We start from the raw sequence: 19,718 nt of genomic DNA, 5'->3' as shown, positions 1-19,718 counted from the left end.
GGGGCACAGAGAAAGAGAAATACAGACTATGTGAGGGCAGGCTGTTGAGGCATGTATGAGAGAGAGAGAGAGACTGGGTGAGGGCAGGGTGTTGGGCCATATATGAGATAGACTGGTGGGCCCATGTTCAAAAGATTTGCACTAGAGGCAACTCTATTGCAAACCAGGCACTGAAAAAACAGTGCTGTATAAAAATAAGAGAAAGATTTGTGGAGTTTTGGTGAAAATTTCCGGAAGAGTTGAGATGAACTATAAGAGAAGGGTAGAATCTGTGCAAAATAGAGGGGTGACCAATGCAGCGTGCAAAGTTGTGCACAAATGAGTAAAAATAATAATTATTATTTAATAGTAATTTTCAAATCTCATGCTCCAGGAATGGTTCTAAGTGAAAATCCTACTAACCCCCTCTTCTACAAAGCTGCGCGAGCGGCTGCTGCGCGGTAATGGCCACGAAGCCCATAGAGATTTAAAGGGTTTTGGAGCTGTTGCCGCATGGCAGCCACTAGCGTGGCTTTGTAGAAGAGGGAGTAAACTCCTTGATATTCTTCTCTCTATAGGGCTTCAGCTCATTCTTTCTCATTGGAAGTCAACTGGCTCTCTTTCCTCACCTCACTGGTGACAATCAGTTTTACATGACTATAAATATGAATTGGCCCTTGCCAAGAAATTTGGAACCGCAGTCTTTTTCAATAGACACCGGTCTCCTCTGCAGACATATTTGCAATCATTTTCCAGCAGAGTTTAATGTTGAAACCTTACTTCATATCAATTCTCTCTGTTCCATTGGTTTTGAATGTAAGCATACAAACAGATATTGTAACTCTATGTTTTGTATTGATTCATGGCACTGATGTACTGTAAACTTCATTGATGTTTCAGTTTTATAGTCTCTTGTATGTTTTTAAAATCTTAATAAACTTTCATGGAAAAAAAAAAAAAGAAGAGGTGAAACAAAGATCCGCATTTAGCACCACGCAGAACTCAGAACCCTGACAGACTCCCAGTCGATCACTGCCCGAAGACACAACTCAGCTGTAGACTTACACACTCAATTCTCCGAAGACACAACTCAGTTGTAGACTTACACACTCAATTCTCCAAAAACACAGACTCAGGCAGGGGCCTAATGAAACGATATGCTTACTTACATGCACGGAAGCATAAAATTGCAGAAAAAAAAAAGATTTTCAGCTCAGGTGCACAGCTCTCCAACAGCCAGCAGTGACTGCCACAGCAAGAAAATACTCGTCACCTAACCAACTTCCACATAAGCTACTGCCAATACCACTCATCATTTCTATAATGCTACCGGATGCACACAGCGCTAAATAAGCTTCTGTGGAAATGATTATTCACTTAGCAGTACCGAAGATAGACAAAGAAACCGGCAGTGACCTATCTGTGGCAGTCTCAGCCAAGGCAGAGGCATCCGAGGAAAAGCAAACCGGCCTACAGCTGAGGAGGTCCGGTGTAAGCAGCAGGATCTGCGAATTAAGACAAAAATCTGGAAGAAATGAATAGAAAACATAAACACGGACATCTTCCTGCCCAATCCTGCCCTTTCTCCTCTTACATGCTGGTATGCTGCTCAGCAACACACACAGTTGCAAAAGTGTTACCTGAATGGAGGATGAGAACAAGCCACTTATCCCTGCAAGAAGAGATCACCCTTAGAGAAAGACATGGGGGAAGCCACTGCTTGCCCTGTATTGGTAGTACCTTGGGTTTTGGCCCGGTACTAGTGACCTGGATTGGCCACCGTGAGAACGGGCTACTGGGCTTGATGGACCCAGTAAGGCTATTCTTATGACAAGGTGAACCAGCACAGATTCTGCTGAGTTGTGTTTTCTTAGATTTGCCACCTGCAGGTCCTACGGATCACAGATTGATGTATTTTTCTAAAGTGTACAGTAAAGTACTAACTCTTAGAAAAGACATATTAGCAGCACTGTGCGTTATGTTAAATGCAGGCTCAGATTAAGGTCAAATGATGCCCTAAACCCAGCCCAGCATTGGTGCTCCGCTGCTCTTCCACTGCTTAACTGTCAGTACATGCTAAGAAATATCATTACTGTACAACACAAAGCATCATATGTATTTATAATGATTAGAAAAACACTGAAATTCATGTTTGATCAGTGCTCCAATCACGCACGGTTCATAGACAACAACGCGGAAGACAAAGGTGCGCGCCGACAACTGAGCGCAAGACGGAGGCGCGCGCCGAAGAAAATTACTGTTTTTAGGGGCTTCGACGGGGTTTTTTGTTGGGGAGCACCCCCAGTTTACTTACTACAAATCGCACCGGCGTTGTGGGGGGTTTGGGTGGTTGTAACCCCCCACATTTTACTGTAAACTTAACTTTTTCCCTAAAAACAGGGAAAAAGTGAAGTTTTCAGTAAAATTTGGGGGGTTCCAACCCTCCAAACCCCCCACAGCGCCCCCACAATGTGACGCGATTTGTATTAAGTAAAGTGGGGGGGTTCCCCCCCACACTCCCCCCTGTCGGAGCCCTAAAAAACAGTAATTTTCTTCAGTGCGCGCCTTCGCGCTGTGCTCAATTGTCTGCTCGCGCCTTTGTCCCGGCGCGCTTTTGACCTGACACCATCACGCACATATATGAAGTATTTTAACCAGACTAAATATTTAAATAATAATAAAGTATTTTAACCAAACATTTAGATGAAAAAAATCAAACCTTAAACTTATCTCCAAGTGTTCGATGCCATCGCCTCGTGTTCGAGTCCTAGCGACTTGTGTTATCCCATATAAATCTATTTATTGTGTTCTATTTCCACTCATGTTCCTTTGAAGGTCACAGGGCATGGGTTGTGAATTAGAGAATGACATGGGGGCAAATTTCCCAGTCCTGATTTTTCGCTGTCTCTGTCCCATTCTTGTAAGCTCTGCCTTAACTGCACAAGCCTCGAACACTAATGATTTTAAAGTGTTTTGAAGCTTGTGCAGATGAGGAGCTTGCATGAATGAGGCGGGGACAGGAAAAGGACTTGCGGGGACAAGAAAATGAGTTCCTGTGGGGACGGGAGAAAATTTGTCCCTGTGTCATTCTCTATTGTGAATCAGAGAGCTGTAGGTAAGCTGCACAGCCCTAGAGCAAGCTGCACCAGGTTTCTCTTCAGGCTAAGCATCCAATATTCAGCAGCTTCAGCATTCAACAATCCAGACAGCTGCCTGTTCCTAAATAAAACATCAAAAAGTACAGAAATGCTCACTTTCAGGTGATGAACAACAGTATAATATCCTAACCACAGGATATTACATTACATTACATTGGTGTCTTCTATCCCGCCAATACCTTTCAGTTCTAGGCAATTTACAACAAGAATTGGCCTGGGCATTTCCAGGGAGAATACATGGTTAATAGATGTTGTAAGCGTGGAGATCTGTGGAGGGTCGATCAGGTTTAGTTAGATCATCTTACAAATTTCTTGAATAGAAAAGTTTTAAGTTCTTTCCTGAATGTTTTGTAGTTGGGCGTCATAGTAAGCAGATTGGAGAGGTGGCGGTCTAGTTTCACTGCTTTGGTGACTAATAGTCCGTCATATATTTTTTTGCTTTGTATACTTTTGATTGGGGTGGGGGTGGGTAAAGTATGCATGAGTTCTCCTTGTTCTGGATGTGTTTTTCCTGATTAGGCGGTTGCTCAGAGAGCTTGGTCTGTTTCCATGTAGGGCTTTGAATAGGGTGCAGTAGAATTTGTATGATGCCAGTTAGGTTTAGACTGATGAGGTATACACCGCATGTGGGAAGAGGACCCCTTACATATACTTAGGATTCATTCAAAGACCCAACGTTTTGGGAGGTGGGCAGTAAAATCTGGGGAACAATTAAGACAGATTGTACATCTGATGTGAAAATGCCAATTCTTTTAGGTGTTAGATGACTTGGCTTGTTAAACTCTAACGCCGTCCAGACTATGTATAGTATGTTGCTTGCAAGGTGTAGAATGGAAGGGGAATGGTGAAAAATGAACAAGCTCTGTGGAAGTCTGTTAACATATCTAAAGAGCAATATTCTATCATACAGGGGGCATTTTTGAAAAAATTGTCTAAGTCCGACTTGGATGTTTCCAGTTGGACATCCAAAGTCGGAAGAACAGAAATGACCATTTTCAAATGGCAAATATATATTTTTTTGAAAATCATATACTTAGATGTCTTTACCACTAGGATGTATAACTTTATACCCCATTTTCAATCAGAAAAACATCCATGTTGGAAAAAGTCCAAATGCATACCATTTGGAAGTGATAGGGGCCAGCATAATAATGGATTTGCCACATAGACATCCGAACAGTGCTCTGGGACAACTTAGAGGGCACTACTATAAACTTCACATAACCAGAATCCCTTTATAATTTATGGTGAGCCTTCCATCCAAAACTCCCCCAAAACCTACTATACCTACCTGTGTATCACCCCACTAACCTTTATAGCTGCAGGTGACACCTATATAGCAGTTTGGGTGAGCTCACACTTTTTACCACAAATGTAGTGGGTAGAGTGGCTTATGGGCCTTGGTCATCCTCTCTATGGTTCACTAGTACACTCACCAAGTAACTCTGTAAACCTATGTGGTGTCTACTAGGCTTCCTCATACCAGATACTGCTGTTCTAGAGCTAGGTATGTACCTTTTTGTTCTCATTTTTGTGAGGTGGAAGGGAGTCAGTGAGCACTGGGGGAGTGTGGGGCTATCTTATCTTGAAGCATGCAGTTTGGATACCTTTGTGGCACTTAGACGCTTCTAAAACAGGTCTAGCTCCGAACATCTATGTTCCATCCAGGACATCTTGCAAAGCATTCGATTATTGCTGCAAGATGCCCAAATCTAAACCACCCTTAAGTAGGCCCAAGGCCTGCCTATAACATGCCTCTAACATGCCCATCTTGAGCTTTAGATGCACAGAGGCCTGGATGCCTCACTAGACGTCCAGAAAAGGTGGTTTCAAAATTATCGGAACTTATGTCCTGGTGATTTCGACATCCAAGTGCAAATTTAGGACACTTTTTGGACATTTATATCTTTTGATTATGAGCCCCTTAGTATCTAGAGCTTCTCAGACAAAGAAGTCTCATGTGGAAAAGAGAGTAGGAGTTCATCTTATGAAGGGGAAAGACTGGAGTTTAGTGGGTGGGAGGCCATCTGTGTGGTAGCTTTGTATAGTAGATTGGCTTGTGCTAGATTGCTTAGCTGGTTCTTCATCTATGAAAAAGTTTTAAAAAGTACATGCTATACCACGTGTAATGCAATTAGGAGCACCACTGAAAATACAAGCTGTGTCATTTTATTTCTGATTTAATAAAAATCTACCAGTCCTATCCTAGTTGAAAAATATAAGGAACACATTTACTTATAAGCAATCTTATGCTCACCTGTTAAAGCTCTGTATCTTTAAGAGGTGTTTGCCAGCATCCCACCTTGCATGAGTGAGTGCCATCCCCCCTCCTCCCCCCTCCCCCCCGATATCCGAGCTTGTCTAATGACTTAGCTGGAAAAGACAACTCCAAGGGGAGGAGGGAGGGTTTCTGAGAATGCCTTCTGTTCTTGGAGAACACCTTCTACAAGGACAAACAGGCCATATCATCTCACAACTGGGATTCCCTAGCTACCATGCTCATCAGTGAATGTCTAAAAACAGAAAATAAATCTAAAGTTTTGGGCACTGCTCTGGATTCTAAATTAACTTTTGAGACTTAGTTACATGACTTGTCATAGAAAATCTTTTTTAGACTAAGACAGCTTCGAGCTATTCATTTGTCATTAAGAGCAAAATTCTATAAATGGCACTGAAGCTTAGGCACTGGTAGGGCACTACCGGCACCTAAGTTAATTGAAAAACGCTGTTTAAAACAGAAAAAAAATGGTAAGAATAACGCAGCTACCGATGCTTACATAAAAGGCACCAGAATTGTACCTTTAGGCCACCGAATGCCACAGCAGGTGTGGTCAACACCAGAAGTGGTGTTCGGCGGCCTAAAGCGCCTTTATAGGTGCGATTCCCCCAACGATAGGCACCAGAAATGTAGGCCCGGAAAACCCTGGCTTACATTTCCAGCACCTACCTTTTACTGGGTATCGCGAAAATAGTGCACAGCTTTCCGGTTCAGCTGACCGCGGCAGGGGAATCCTCGATCAGCTGAGCTGGCCCTGATTGGCTTAGGGCCTTAGGTCTCTCTCAGTGCATCCCAAAATGCACTAGAACGATCACCATTTTGAAGAGGCGGCTCTGCTGCCAATGTGTCATTGATGGTATGGGGGAGTGTGTGTGTGGATGTCAGGAAGGGGATGTTGGGGATGTGGAGGGGTATCAAGGGATGTGCGGGGTGTTGCGAGGGGCTCTCTTTCAAGGGGGGCTGAAGGGTTTGGTGGATGGGAAGGAGGGAGAAAAGAAATGGGGATCAATTTGCTGGTTCAGCTAATTGTGGCAGGAGGCAAATTTGAAAGAGTTTCTCTTTTTTTCAAAAGCTTACATTGAAGAAACAAATTGAATTAAAAATAGAATGTTGGTTTTTAATTCATTACTTGGTCAAAATTCCGAAGAGTTGATTCGATTACTGGCTCTGACAGTAACAAATTAATAAACAATAGGGTGTAAGCCCCTCTCAACCAGAAAGAGGCACCAGCAAGTATTGAGGCTCTCTCAATCCAGAACACTATGAAAATCTGCCTATATGGGTTAAAGTACTATCCAGGAGATGTACCAACCTTTTCACAATAAACCTAACAAAATAATCTGCAGATGACAGACATTTCTAGGAAGGGAATATAAATTACTTATTTTTTAAATAAGTTCAGTTTTGAGCTTGCAGTCAGGTTATTGCTTTGTGGGTCAAATACTTAAAAATGGCTGAATTAACATGAGGTTCAAACTTGTGCTAATGCAGCCACTTTCCCACTGTGTGTTAGCATATGCCCTATATATATATGTATGTCTGTATTCTTCCAAATTTTAAGCTGAACCTTCTGAAATTTATTTTGAGATTCCCTCCTCCTTGTCCTCCCCCCCCCAAAAAAAATCTATAAATATTAGACTAGCAGAATTCTAGCTTCAACTTTTACAGACCTACTGGGGAAAACCTAATGGCTCCAAGACAGCTGCAAGTCTTCTGACAAACTCAAACCATGGTGAAAGCCATCTAATCTGAAATCAACCTCATATTGGCCCCCTTTTATCACACTATGGACTGGCAAGGTAAATGCTCCGACGTTTATAAGAATTGAATGAGCGTTGGAGCATTTACCTCGCCGGCCAGTGGTAAAAACCTCTTCCATGATTTGATAAAAGTGGCCCATAGTTTTGGTCTCTCTCGTACTACAGCATAAAAATCCAATTATTAATTTGAAGAAGCACACTAGTTGGTTAGGGCATTTGCATTTCTTTTCTTAGAAACCTTTGTAATCCTTAAATTTTAACTACAGTGGTGCCTCGCATAACGAACGCCTCGCACAACGAACGCTGCACACAACGAACTTCATGTCTTGATTCACACAACGAACTTCGTTTCACACAACGAACTTCACACAACGAACTTCGTTTCACACAACGAACTTCGTTTCACACAACGAAGTCGCCCGAGCTGCCGATGTATTGCATCCTTCCGCGCAGGCACTGCAGGCAGTCGTTAGTCACTGCGCTTAACTGCCCTCTCTCACTGTATACAGTCGTCCTTTTAAGATAAACTCAATATTTTTTATATATCATGGCTTCTAAAAAAAGCAGGAAGGTGATTTCTGTTGAAATGAAACGGGAAATAATTAGGAGTGAATGTGGGGTAAAACAGTGTGACCTCGTCAAAGAGTTTGGCCTCAGCAAGACCACCATTTTCACCATTTTGACAAATTTATCTTTTTTTATGTCATCTTAGCATATTTTATGCTGCAGAACGAATTATTTTTTTTAACATGTATTGCTATGGGAAAACGCGTTTCACATAACGAACTTTTCGCATAACAAACTTGCTCCTGGAACGAATTAAGTTCGTTGTGTGAGGCACCACTGTAAATTATATTTTTCATGGGTAACCATTTCTACTTTTTGTAACCAAATTATTCTACTTTATTGTTATTATTAGAGCTATATTAGAAGCCAAACAAAAATGTCAGTTGGGCTGAAATACAGTACCACGCACCTATAAACAGACAGCTTCTGGAAAACAATGTGGTTGACTTATGTGGCTTAGTATGAGAGCAGACTCTTTGTTGTGGACTTGTACTCTCTGGGCTCTGCTCAGAAACCATTTCCAAAGCATTCACAAGAAAAATACCCCACTCCCTTTGGGTGAGTCTGTGCTCATCCTCAGAGTCATCCTTGACTCATTTACCTTCAGGCCTCAAATTTCAAAGTCGTCCAAAATCTTTTTATAGGCTTCGACTGATACTCAGTAAGATCCATGATTTACCTACCAGAACTAAACATCATGCTTCATTCTTTGGTCATCAGTCAGATAGACATAACATAACATAGCATTTATACCCCGCAAAACCTTACATATCCATGCGGCTTACGGTTAAAGAGAAGCTGAACTTCCAATTATCTGAGCATGTTGGACTTTACAACATCATTTGTACTGGATATCATTAAAAATTTGCTAAATAAGCAAGACTTTAATGATTTCCTAAAGTCCATATAGGATCCTGAGGCAATGAGAAGTTTACAGAAAATCTGATCCCAGAGGGCTGATTGATAAGCACGTAATCGATTATAGTGTCTTTTGTTGTGACAACCCCTAACCAAAAGAAATTCAAATAAGGCAGAAATCCTTGCTGAGCATCTTGAGTTATGTTATGTAACTCTCTTTATAAAGGCCTTTGAATTCATGATTTCTACAGATTACAAATTATTCAGAACACTGAAATTAGGCTAGTGTACAACATCCATAAATATGATCCCATTACTCCCTTCGTAAAGAATGCACACTGGCTACCTATTACTCACCATATCACTTACAAAGTCCTAGTACTGGTGTTCAAAGTCCTGACAGCCAGTAAATCTTCCTACTTTTTCCATCATCTTACCCCCTACACTCCAGCAGGGGCTCTGAGATCAGCATAGCAAAACCCTGAACTATCATGAACACATTAGGCACTCAATTTTCTCTGTTCAAGGTCCAGAACTTTGGAACTCCCTCCCAACAAATCTTAGGCTTCAAACTTCATTAAACAAATTCAAGACAGATCTTAAAACTTTTCTATTTGATAATAACTTTTGTTAGGCTCTCTGCCCTCCCTTTCATGCGAGCTTGGATGTCACTAGGCACCGCCTTACGTTTTGCCCTCCCCGCTATCCTACAGTTTTGCCCCCTTACTGGTCTATGTCTCTCATCCTTCTCTAACTTATGTTTTTAGACTAAACTGCCCAGAAGATCTGTCCATTGGGCAGGGCAGTAAATTCTAAAAATACTGGGGGGAAAAAAAATTCTAGCATGCAAAACAAACTTAAAGAACACCTCGTCCCTTAGAAATCTAGTTTCCCATGGTGTTCAATTTGCTTTTTATTTTGACTTGCTTGGGTGAAGCACAAAAGGCGCAAGGGATCCTGGTGAACAAAAGGTGTTAGTCCCCCCCCTTCACAAATGTGGCCCACTACAACCCACATGTTGCAAACTGACCTCCACAAATGGCTGAGGCTTGCGCTCCACTATGAAGCTAAAGTGACAGAGCTCACAGTAGCTGGTGTTGGATGAAGAAAGCCAGTGCTCCAGGCAGCTGCGGTGGATCATACCCAATGTCCCCGTGCACTCACAGGGAGAAAGCAAGTCCTCCTGGCCGCTGCCCTCGTGGCAAATCCTGCACATAGGCCGATCATTGAAGGGGCTGTGAAGTGAAGGAGGAGAAAGTGAGAGGCTACCAATTCTAGATTTCAGTATCATTGCCCTACCTCCACTAAGCAAAGAATGCAGAATTCCAATCACATGATTAAGGCTTGAACATTAGAAATACACATCCCCCTCCATATTCACAGGTTCGGAACTCACAACTTCAGTTATTTGCGGTTTTTATATGGGTGACCCACCCCCTACCTCCTGGATCTCTCCACTTATTTACTTTTTTAAATCTGGTGGTCTAGTAGTGAAGCGGGACAGGAGTGATCTTCCTTCACTCCTGACCTGTGCAGAACTAGGAACAAAAATGGCTGCTGTGAGTTCTCGTAGTCTTGCGGGTCTCGAGACTACAACAGAAACTCACTACAGCCATTTTGATGACAGCTTTGAAAGGGGCAGGAGCATAGGAAGATCCCTCTGCCCCGCGTCATCGCTAGACCACCAGGGGGCAGCAGCCGTAGAGCCAACCTGAAGACCTCCATGTAGCTAGCAAGGAGCTCCATGTAGCTAGCATATAGCAAGGAGCAAAACACAGCTCAGAGCAAGCAGCAGCAGTACTGCCAGCAGGAAGGGGAAGGAATTGCCAGTGTAATTGCCAGTGGCCGACAGCCTACCACAGGGAGAGTAAAGGTATGGTTTGGAGGAGGTCTGGGACGCAGGAGGGAGGCAGGGGTGGGTCAGAGCCAGCCCAAAAAATTATTTGTGGGCCGGCTCTGCACCTAATCCCCATGAATAAAGAGTCTGTATGCATCAGAGTTAATGAGTAAACTATGCTTTTCAGACAAATGTAGTAAGGTTGATCTTGCTCCAGAAAGATTACAATGAAAACAGGGTATGTTAAAGGAAAGAAAAGAACCCACTTTAAATTTTAGCACTGTCACTGTTTTGCCCCAATCTTATGTGGGGCATTTGCTCAGTTTATTGTATAAGAACAAGTTTGTGTTTATGCTAAGATGTATAAGTGTGCTCTGTGAACTTACATCCCCAGAAGGCTTTTCTTCTCCCAGAGAGTTAGGCTGCATCCTCAGAGCTTAAGCCTGCCCTTGTTCTTCAGTCTGAGAGAGAACAGTTGCCATATTTGTAGACCGCAAGGCTGTTTGAGAACCTGAATTTAGCATTGCTGTCCCACCAGGTTTTCACCCTTTATTTCTAACAATCTAATACAGCTTAGTTTTATATCTAAGTCTGGAGAACAGTGTTATTTCCACAAGGTGTGAGCACATTCCTAGCTCCTTTTTGAATAGGAGGGGATAGTAGAGTAAGAAGATTTTGTGACAAATTTGAACTGCCTTGAAGTCAATTGTAAGTGTTTATTCTTTACTTCATGTTATTAAAGAAAGTTGTTCAAGAACTACAGAGTCCGGCTGATAACACTAAGATTACAGACGTAAGGGTTAACTGAATAAGAGCTTTATACAGTTGCCAATATAACTCAGAGTGAGCTCAATAGTGCTTGGCTATTCAGATGAGTCCTTGTTTTTCAGTACAAAGCCAGAGGAGATTTCATTGAGGAAATCTATAGCCTGTTTAGGGAAGCTGTAAACTGTCCGGTAAAGCTATAGTCAACATAGTCACAACATCATGTTTCTATCTACTGTAAATGGAATGATCTTACTGAGATCTTAACTAGCCTGACATTTGAGAGAAAGTAGTCTAATAAATGTGACCAATTGAAAATAGAGCATGACAAGGGGACAAAGTTTGTCCCTATCCCCGCCCAATTCCAATTCCCAACTCATCCATGTTGGCTCTGTCCCCATCCCCACCCTCTCCCCATGGGCTCTATCTCCATCCCTGTCTCTGTCCCATCCCTGCAGATCCTGTCCTCATCTGTACAAGTCTCAAACACTTATTTTATATTTAAATTTTTTTTAATTAAAGTATAAAAAGGGACAATATTCTGTTCAATTGTTTGTAAATCACAGATAGAACCTTCTACTTCAATCTGGTTTTGGGAGAACTTTCTCCAAGATTCGGTTGCTTGTGTATTTACTGGTACATCATCTGGGAACTTAATTGGATTGCTCTTCAGACATGGGTGTAGAAGAGAGCCAACAGTGTTGTGGATGAACAGGAAAATGATGGATGAATTTGTTGCAGTAACAGTAAGATGCATGAGCAAATGGGCATGTGATGGAAGGAAGTTGCAGATGGTAGAAGTGACATCAGAAGGGAGTCAAGGTTGGCGCAAGCAGCTGGTAGAAGACGCTGCTTGCACCGGTGAACATTTCAAGAGATGTGTGGGAGGGGATGGCGAGGTGGAGAGGTGCCAGCACCCCTATGAAGATGGCGTCCGGGGCAGTGCCACCCCCCTCCCCTTACTAAGCCACTGTTGTCAACCTCTCACCTCATGCAAGAGGTGGTAGATATTGTTTGGACTTGAGACTGATAGTTTCCACTCATAACAAACTGTGCAGGAAAACTCCACTACATTAATTTGCCAATGGTGATTTTCTGCCAGGTTGCCAATGTGCACCTCCTGTTACTGAACTGGAAGCTCTGAATCGTTGGTTCCTTTCAAAGGTCAGATTAATACATTTGTTTTCTCTGACTTTAGCAAACCATAATGGTAGTTTTCTAAGATGAAAGTACTAGGTTGGTGCCAGTTTTCCCTGCTGCAACTAGAGTGAAAGGAGGAGATCACTGCTGAAAGTAGCCTAGTACAGTTATTTTAGTAAATTATTATTATCACTGTGGGTCTGAAAATAGCACATTCTGTCCTGGAAAGACAGCCCTTATCAGTGTAGCACTTAAACGCTGTGATACAATGGCCGTGATGACATGGTCTGGTGTTCTCTGCTTCTGTTAATCTGGAATGCATTTTGCTGCTAGCTCAGTGGGTTCCATTCAATTTATAGATTACTGCGGGTGAATTTAGAGCCCATGATACAGTGTTATGTAAGGAGCCCTGGTACACAGTTCTCAGCTTCATAGTCTGCTACAGTGACCAGACTTATCAGGCTTTTAGAAGGTCTTTGAAAACCTACTTGTTTGATAAATTTGTATAATGACACTTGTCAATTTTATTCTACTACACATTTTTTAATGTATTATCGCTCTGTTTTTACAGCTTTATATTTATTGTAAACCACACTGAACTGCGAGGTATTGCGGTATAAAAATAAAGTTATTATTATTATCAGTAACATAGTAGATGACGGCAGATAAAGACCGGAATGGTCCATCTAGTCTTCCCAATCTGATTTATTCTAAAAATTTGTTGGGGTTTTTTTTTCATCATCTTCTTAGCTATTTCTGGGCAAGAATCCAATGCTCTGCCCGGTACTGTGCTTAGGTTCCAACTACTGAAGTCTCCGTCAAAGCTCACTCCAGCCAATGTACAACCTCCCAGCCATTGAAACCCTTCCCAACCCATCCTCCTCCAAATGGCCATATACAGACACAAACCGTGCATGTATGCCCAGTACTGGACATAGTTCTTCAATATTTACTATTATTTTCTGATTCTAGATCCTCTGTGTTCATCCCACACATTTTCATCTCCACCACCTCTCTCGGGAGCGCATTCCAGGCATCCACCACCCTCTCAGTAAAGAAGAATTTCCTTATATTGCTCTTGAGTCTACCACCCCTCAACCTCAAATTATGTCCTCTGGTTTTACCATTTTCCTTTCTCTGGAAAAGATTCTGTTCTACGTTAATACCTTTCAAGTATTTGAACGTCTGAATCATATCTCCCTTGTCCCTCCTTTTCTCTAGGGTATACATATTCAGGGCTTCCAGTCTCTCAAATGTCTTTTGGTGCAAACCTCCTATCATTTTCGTCGCCCTCCTCTGGACTGCTTCAAGCCTTTTTGTGTCCTTCGCCAGATACGGTCTCCAAAACTGAACACAACACTCCAAATAGGGTCTCACCAACGACCTGTACAAGTGCATCAACACCTTCGTTCTTCTACTGGTTACGCCTCTCTTTATACAGCCCAGCATCCTTCTGGCAGCAGCCACCGCCTTGTCGCACTGTTTTTTTGCCTTTAGATCTTCGGACACTATCACTCCAAGGTCCCTCTCCCCATCCGTGCATATCAGCCTCTCACTTCCCAGCATATACGGCTCCTTCTGATTATTAATCCCCAAATGCTATACTCTGCATTTCTTTGCATTGAATTTTAGTTGCCAGATATTAGATCATTCCTCTAACTTTTGTAGATCCTTTTTCATGTTTCCCACTCCCTCCTCGGTGTCTATTCTGTTACAAATCTTGATATCATTAACAAAAAAGCAAACCTTTCCTTCTAACCCTTCAGCAATGTCACTCACAAACATATTGAACAGGATCGATCCCAGCACCGAACCCTGAGGGACTCCACTACTCACCTTTCCTTCCACCAAGCGACTTCCATTAACCACCACCCTCTGGCGTCTGTCCGTCAACCAGTTTCTAATCTAGTTCTCCACTTTGGGTCCTAACTTCAGCCCTTCAAGTTTGTTCAAGAGCGTCCTATGAGGAACCGTGTCAAAGGCTTTGCTGAAATCTAAGTAAATTACATCTAGCATATGTCCTCGATCTAGCTCTCTGGTCACCCAATCAAAAATTTCAATCAGGTTCGTTTGACAAGATTTACCCTTAGTAAAGCCATGTTGCCTCAGATCCTGTAACCCATTAGATTTTAGGAAGTTCATTATCCTTTCTTTCAGCAACACTTCCATTATTTTTCCAACAACCGAAGTGAGACTTACCAGCCTGTAGCTTCACGTTTCATCCCTGTGACTACTTTTGTGAATAGGGACCAAATCCGCTCTTCTCCAGTCCCCAGGAACCACTCCCGTCTCCAGATATTTGGTGAACAAGTCTTTAATAAGACCCGCTAGAACCTCTCTGAGCTCCCTCAGTATCCTGGGATGGATCCTGTCCGGTCCCATCACTTTGTCCACCTTCAGTTTTTCAAGTTGTTCATATATACTTTCCTCCATGAACGGCACAGAATCTACTCCATTTTCCCATGTAACTTTGCCAGACAACCTCGGTCCTTCTCCAGGATTTTCTTCCGTTTAGCACATTTGCTTTTTCCTCATCTCTCTCCACTTATCGGTTCCTAGCCTCTTTTAGTTTAGCAATTCCATTTTTCATCTTCCTCCTTTCACTGATATATCTGAAAAAATTTTTGTCTCCCTTTTTTACATTTTTAGCCATTTGCTCTTCCGCCTGTGCTTTCGCCAGACGTATCTCCCTCTTGGCTTCATTTAGTTTCACCTGGTAGTCCTTTCTATACTCTTCTTCTTGGTGGTTTTTTTTAATATTTCAGGAACGCCAACTCTTTTGCCTTTATTTTCTTCGCCAGTAGTTTGGAGAACCATGTAATTTTTCTTTTTCTCTTGTTTTTATTTATTTTCTTCACATAAAGTTCTGTAGCCATTTTTATAGCTCCTTTCAGCTTAGACCACTGTTTTTCCACTTCTCTTATGTCTATTAAAACAGGGAAGAGCTGTTTCAGGGACTCACATGCAGAAACTTCTGGGTTTATTTCCTAGTTGAGTCTTGCTAACAGCTCCTGAGGAGGAGGAGGAATCGAATAGTCAAGGCTATTGCCGAAGGATGAAATCCAGTGGCTAGATTCAGTGCCCCATTCTAGAAAGTGTACTGCCAATGCATGAGAACTGGTGATGGTGGGGGGCAGATTATAAAATATTCCTGTGTAGTCGTGAACGAAGATTTGTAGTGACAGGTTCCCACTGAACAGCAAACGAAAGAAGAGGAACTACCCATCCCTAAAACAAAAAGGAATTTTGTAACTTGCATTGCCGTTCAGACTTCTCAGGCCCCAGCAGATCCTGTTTTCAAGTTCTCTACAATAAATATGCATGAAACATATTTACATACATGCACTATCTCCAGTGGTTGCACATCTGTTCCATACATATTTATAAACTGTGGTACAGGTTCTATGTGTAATTGAATAGAATTTTAAATAAGTTATAGGAGGGAAAGACCTCAGAAGCCTGCGCCAACAAGAATATCAAATTCTATTGTGGTTATACAGCAGGACAGGTTTTTAATCATAGGTCTCACACACCCCTCCACACCGGTTACCAGCACAACATTTTTATCGTGTGTTAAACACTTCTCACATTTAAACCGGTGAATAAACAAAAATGAAATGCACTTATCTGCAATAAGGATAAGAGCCCGACGGGACCCGTTTCGCCACTTTGTAGGCTTCGTCGGGGGCCTTTTTTTGAAAGCTATAAAGCAACAAAAAACAAAAAAAGACAAGCGCTATGATATTTTATATAAAAAGCAATTGTCTTAATTTTTCTACGAAATAGTACTCACTGCGTTCAGTTTAGACTAACACTTCAAAAAATGGCGCCGGTGGCGCTAAGACGCCACGCATGCGTATTTAAAAGCCATGCATGGTGACGTCACTAAACATCAAAAAAATGTTAAAGCTAATCAGAAAAAAGAATGCCAGCCGATATTACTGTTCAGACCCACAGGTTTCATAGAGTTAAGCTGAAACGTCCATCTGGCTTCTCTCTGAAGAAGTTTAATGTGCCGATCACCTCCCCGGTCATTCTTAGTTTCTTTGTCAATGCACATGCATGCGGTTCACATCACATGGTGGTACGCCGGTGAACATCTTGAAGAAGAATTGGAAGATCATCCAAACTTTATCTACTTTTCAAGATGTACCATTGAGAATCGCTTTTACTCGCGATAAAAACCTCAAAGATTTCCTCAGTCCCTCGATGTATCACATGAGCACAACTGATCATATCTCGTCCCTTCATGGTTTTGCGCAGTGTGGCTCATGCAGTATCTGTGACATCACTATGCAGGGTTTGATTTTCACGAATCCTGCTGACAATAGGACATACCATCTTCAGCACAATTTGTCTTGCAATTCTGATTTTGTGGTGTACGCTATTGTTTGTCCTTGCGCCAAAGTATATATTGGCAAGACCATACGTCCGTTTCGTGTACGGATGTGTGAGCACAGGTCTAACCTTAAACTCAAGAAAATCAGCGCCCCTCTTGTGGAACATTGCCTTGAATTTGCACATGATTTTCAACAACTTAGATGCATGTGCATTGACAAAGAAACTAAGAATGACCGGGGAGGTGATCGGCACATTAAACTTCTTCAGAGAGAAGCCAGATGGACGTTTCAGCTTAACTCTATGAAACCTGTGGGTCTGAACAGTAATATCGGCTGGCATTCTTTTTTCTGATTAGCTTTAACATTTTTTTGATGTTTAGTGACTTCACCATGCATGGCTTTTAAATACGCATGCGTGGCGTCTTAGCGCCACCGGCGCCATTTTTTGAAGTGTTAGTCTAAACTGAACGCAGTGAGTACTATTTCGTAGAAAAATTAAGACAATTGTTTTTTATATAAAATATCATAGCGCTTGTCTTTTTTTGTTTTTTGTTGCTTTATAGCTTTCAAAAAAAGGCCCCCGACGAAGCCTACAAAGTGGCGAAACGGGTCCCGTCGGGCTCTTATCCTTATTGCAGATAAGTGCATTTCATTTTTGTTTATTCACCGGTTTAAATGTGAGAAGTGTTTAACACACGATAAAAATGTTGTGCTGGTAACCGGTGTGGAGGGGTGTGTGAGACCTATGATTAAAAACCTGTCCTGCTGTATAACCACAATAGAATTTGATATTCTTGTTGGCGCAGGCTTCTGAGGTCTTTCCCTCCTATAACTTATTTAAAATTCTATTCAATTGCACATAGAACCTGTACCACAGTTTGTTGGTTGTTCACATTGAAGAGGTTCAGATCCATTTCAGCTGTATAGTAGCCATACATATTTATGACATATACCCTGAAAAAAAACAAGTAGACAGGGATTGAGGGGCAGGGATGGGGGGGGGGGGGTGCTCAGAACTCAAGCAACTTAATATACAGGGCATGCATGGTTTGCCAATCAAGCAGTGTTTCGGGAAGATCAGTGACCGAGAGCAGGCTGGCAAGTTCAACTGCAGAAATTTAAAAAAAAAAATCTCTTTTAAATACAGTATTGAAATACATTGTTCTTCTCACTGTAGAGTATTCTCCTGACTGACAGTGCAAGTCTGTAATGAAACACCCTCTGTCAGACCCTCCTTTGAATAAGTGGGAGTGAGGGTGGGAGTGAAATCTAATAAAAAGCCAGGTCTACACAGTCCCAGCTTTTATGACAGTTGTTTCTCGTCTGCAAAGATGCCCGTATTTAACTGTAGGGAAGGGGGGGGGGGGGGGAAAGAAGGGAAGGGATTGGGACTTGTATACTATCTTTTTGTAGTTTTACAAGCACATTCAAAGCACTTCAAGCATTTTCCCCATCTGTCCTGGTGGGCTTACACAGTACATGTAAAACAGAACACAGAGATCCTTTCTTCACTGCACTTGTTAATCAGGCAAAGGGGTGGGCAAAGTTTTCAATGACAAACAAAAAAAAAAAATTATGTCCAAGAGCAAATTTCTTTTCACACCTCTTTCTCCACAAGAAACAGCCTCTACCCTGTCTCCCCCCCCCCCCCCCCATGCTCATTTAGCTTTTGGACTACCTCTGGGTGGTGAGTGTCCGCACGACTGAGGATAGAAACTGGCCATCTTTGGACGACACTTGCATGACATAATGTGGCAGCGGGTGGCTGTTCCCACTGAGCCCAACACAGTCCCCCACCGTCTTCACCGAAGCAGCCAATTCGGCACTATCTGATGGCACTTCTGGCAGATGACTGCAGCAGCTGCTGGTCATGGCAAGAGATGGCAAGGGCTCCGCTATGAACTTCCACGTCTGTACAGGATTTCCATCTAGGACAGATCAGAAAGAGACACACAGACTTACTGAGTTACTATAGCTGGTACCAGCCTTCACTGTCAGCAGCAAGAAGGAGGTGCGTTACTGCCACTCCTTTTATGCACACAAAACACAGGGAATACACCGCTAGTTGCTAATGATCTAATTTCATGAGGTCTGACAACATACAATACTTAACAGGTTTAATCAGTTTCAAGGAAAGCAGAGAAGTGGTAGAGCCTAGCGCCCACTTCGCCTTCCCTTACTTTGCTTTACTGTGAGCAGAAGAAATTCCCTTAGCTTTGCACTGCCCTTGGACTCTCACTAGCTGACACACACACATGCGTGCTCAATCATCAATAATTTGATTTTAAGAAAGTGGTGTGAAAATAACAGGAAGGTTTCCCAGCATTTGAACCATCCTCCTTCCCCCCTTGCCATTTCCATTCTTACTTAGCTGCAGATATTTTACGCAGGATTACATTAACACTATATTGGTTGTAGGCAAACATACATTTGTGGACCCCCTTACCATGCAGCCCCATTTCTTCTTTTTCTTCTCCTCCCCCTCCCCCACAAGAGTCAAATTCACTTTCCCTGTCCCTCTCTCACAAAGCCTTACTCCTGGCTTTCTCCTCAAATTTTACCTCTCCAAAAGTAGCAGGAAAAATTGTGAAGCCTACTGTTGTGGGCAAAACAGCAAGAAAGAAGTTTGTGAATGAGCACTGGAACTAGGCGATCATATATTCTAATCTAAATGGAGTGGTAGAGAGCTACCAAGTTACCTAATTCCAGGAAGAAGATTTTAGGCCAGTCCTGGGTTTCTGACAACTCTAACAAGGTGCATTATGAGATGTGGAGCACTGATTTCAATGAGTAAAAATCATGGACTACAAATAGCACGTTGAAAAACAAGAATGGCCCAAAAACAAGAATGGCCCAAAAAGCTCTCTCCTGGAATTGGGTAACTTGGCCTCTAGAGCAGTGTGCTCAGGCCTCTGGAACAAGTCATTTCACCATTCAAGACTGGACTGCTCCAAAAGATGAGATTTATGGGCAATGTGTTTGAGATATAAATATACCTATCTAATAAACACTTTCACAAAAAAAGATGTACAATGT

The 19,718-nt window shown here is 42.3% G+C and overlaps 1 protein-coding gene across 1 annotated transcript in view; it reads right to left on the bottom strand.

The window, feature by feature from the left end:
• MARCHF3 (membrane associated ring-CH-type finger 3) overlaps positions 1–19,718 on the bottom strand; it is a 166,794-nt gene that overhangs the window by 32,407 nt on the left and 114,669 nt on the right. Inside the window, exons 2-3 of the mRNA XM_033928983.1 lie at positions 18,361–18,610; positions 9,631–9,835 (exon numbers count right to left, since the gene is read on the bottom strand). Of these exons, the coding sequence (XP_033784874.1) occupies positions 9,631–9,835; positions 18,361–18,554 (399 nt within the window). The 5' untranslated portion in view covers positions 18,555–18,610. The remainder of the gene's footprint in view (positions 1–9,630; positions 9,836–18,360; positions 18,611–19,718) is intronic.

This window comes from Geotrypetes seraphini, chromosome 1, assembly GCF_902459505.1.
Source record: "Geotrypetes seraphini chromosome 1, aGeoSer1.1, whole genome shotgun sequence".
Classification (NCBI taxonomy): Eukaryota; Metazoa; Chordata; class Amphibia; order Gymnophiona; family Dermophiidae; genus Geotrypetes; species Geotrypetes seraphini.
The sequence above is the reverse complement of the archived record's forward strand: the minus strand, read 5'-3'. Positions and strand labels throughout refer to the sequence as shown.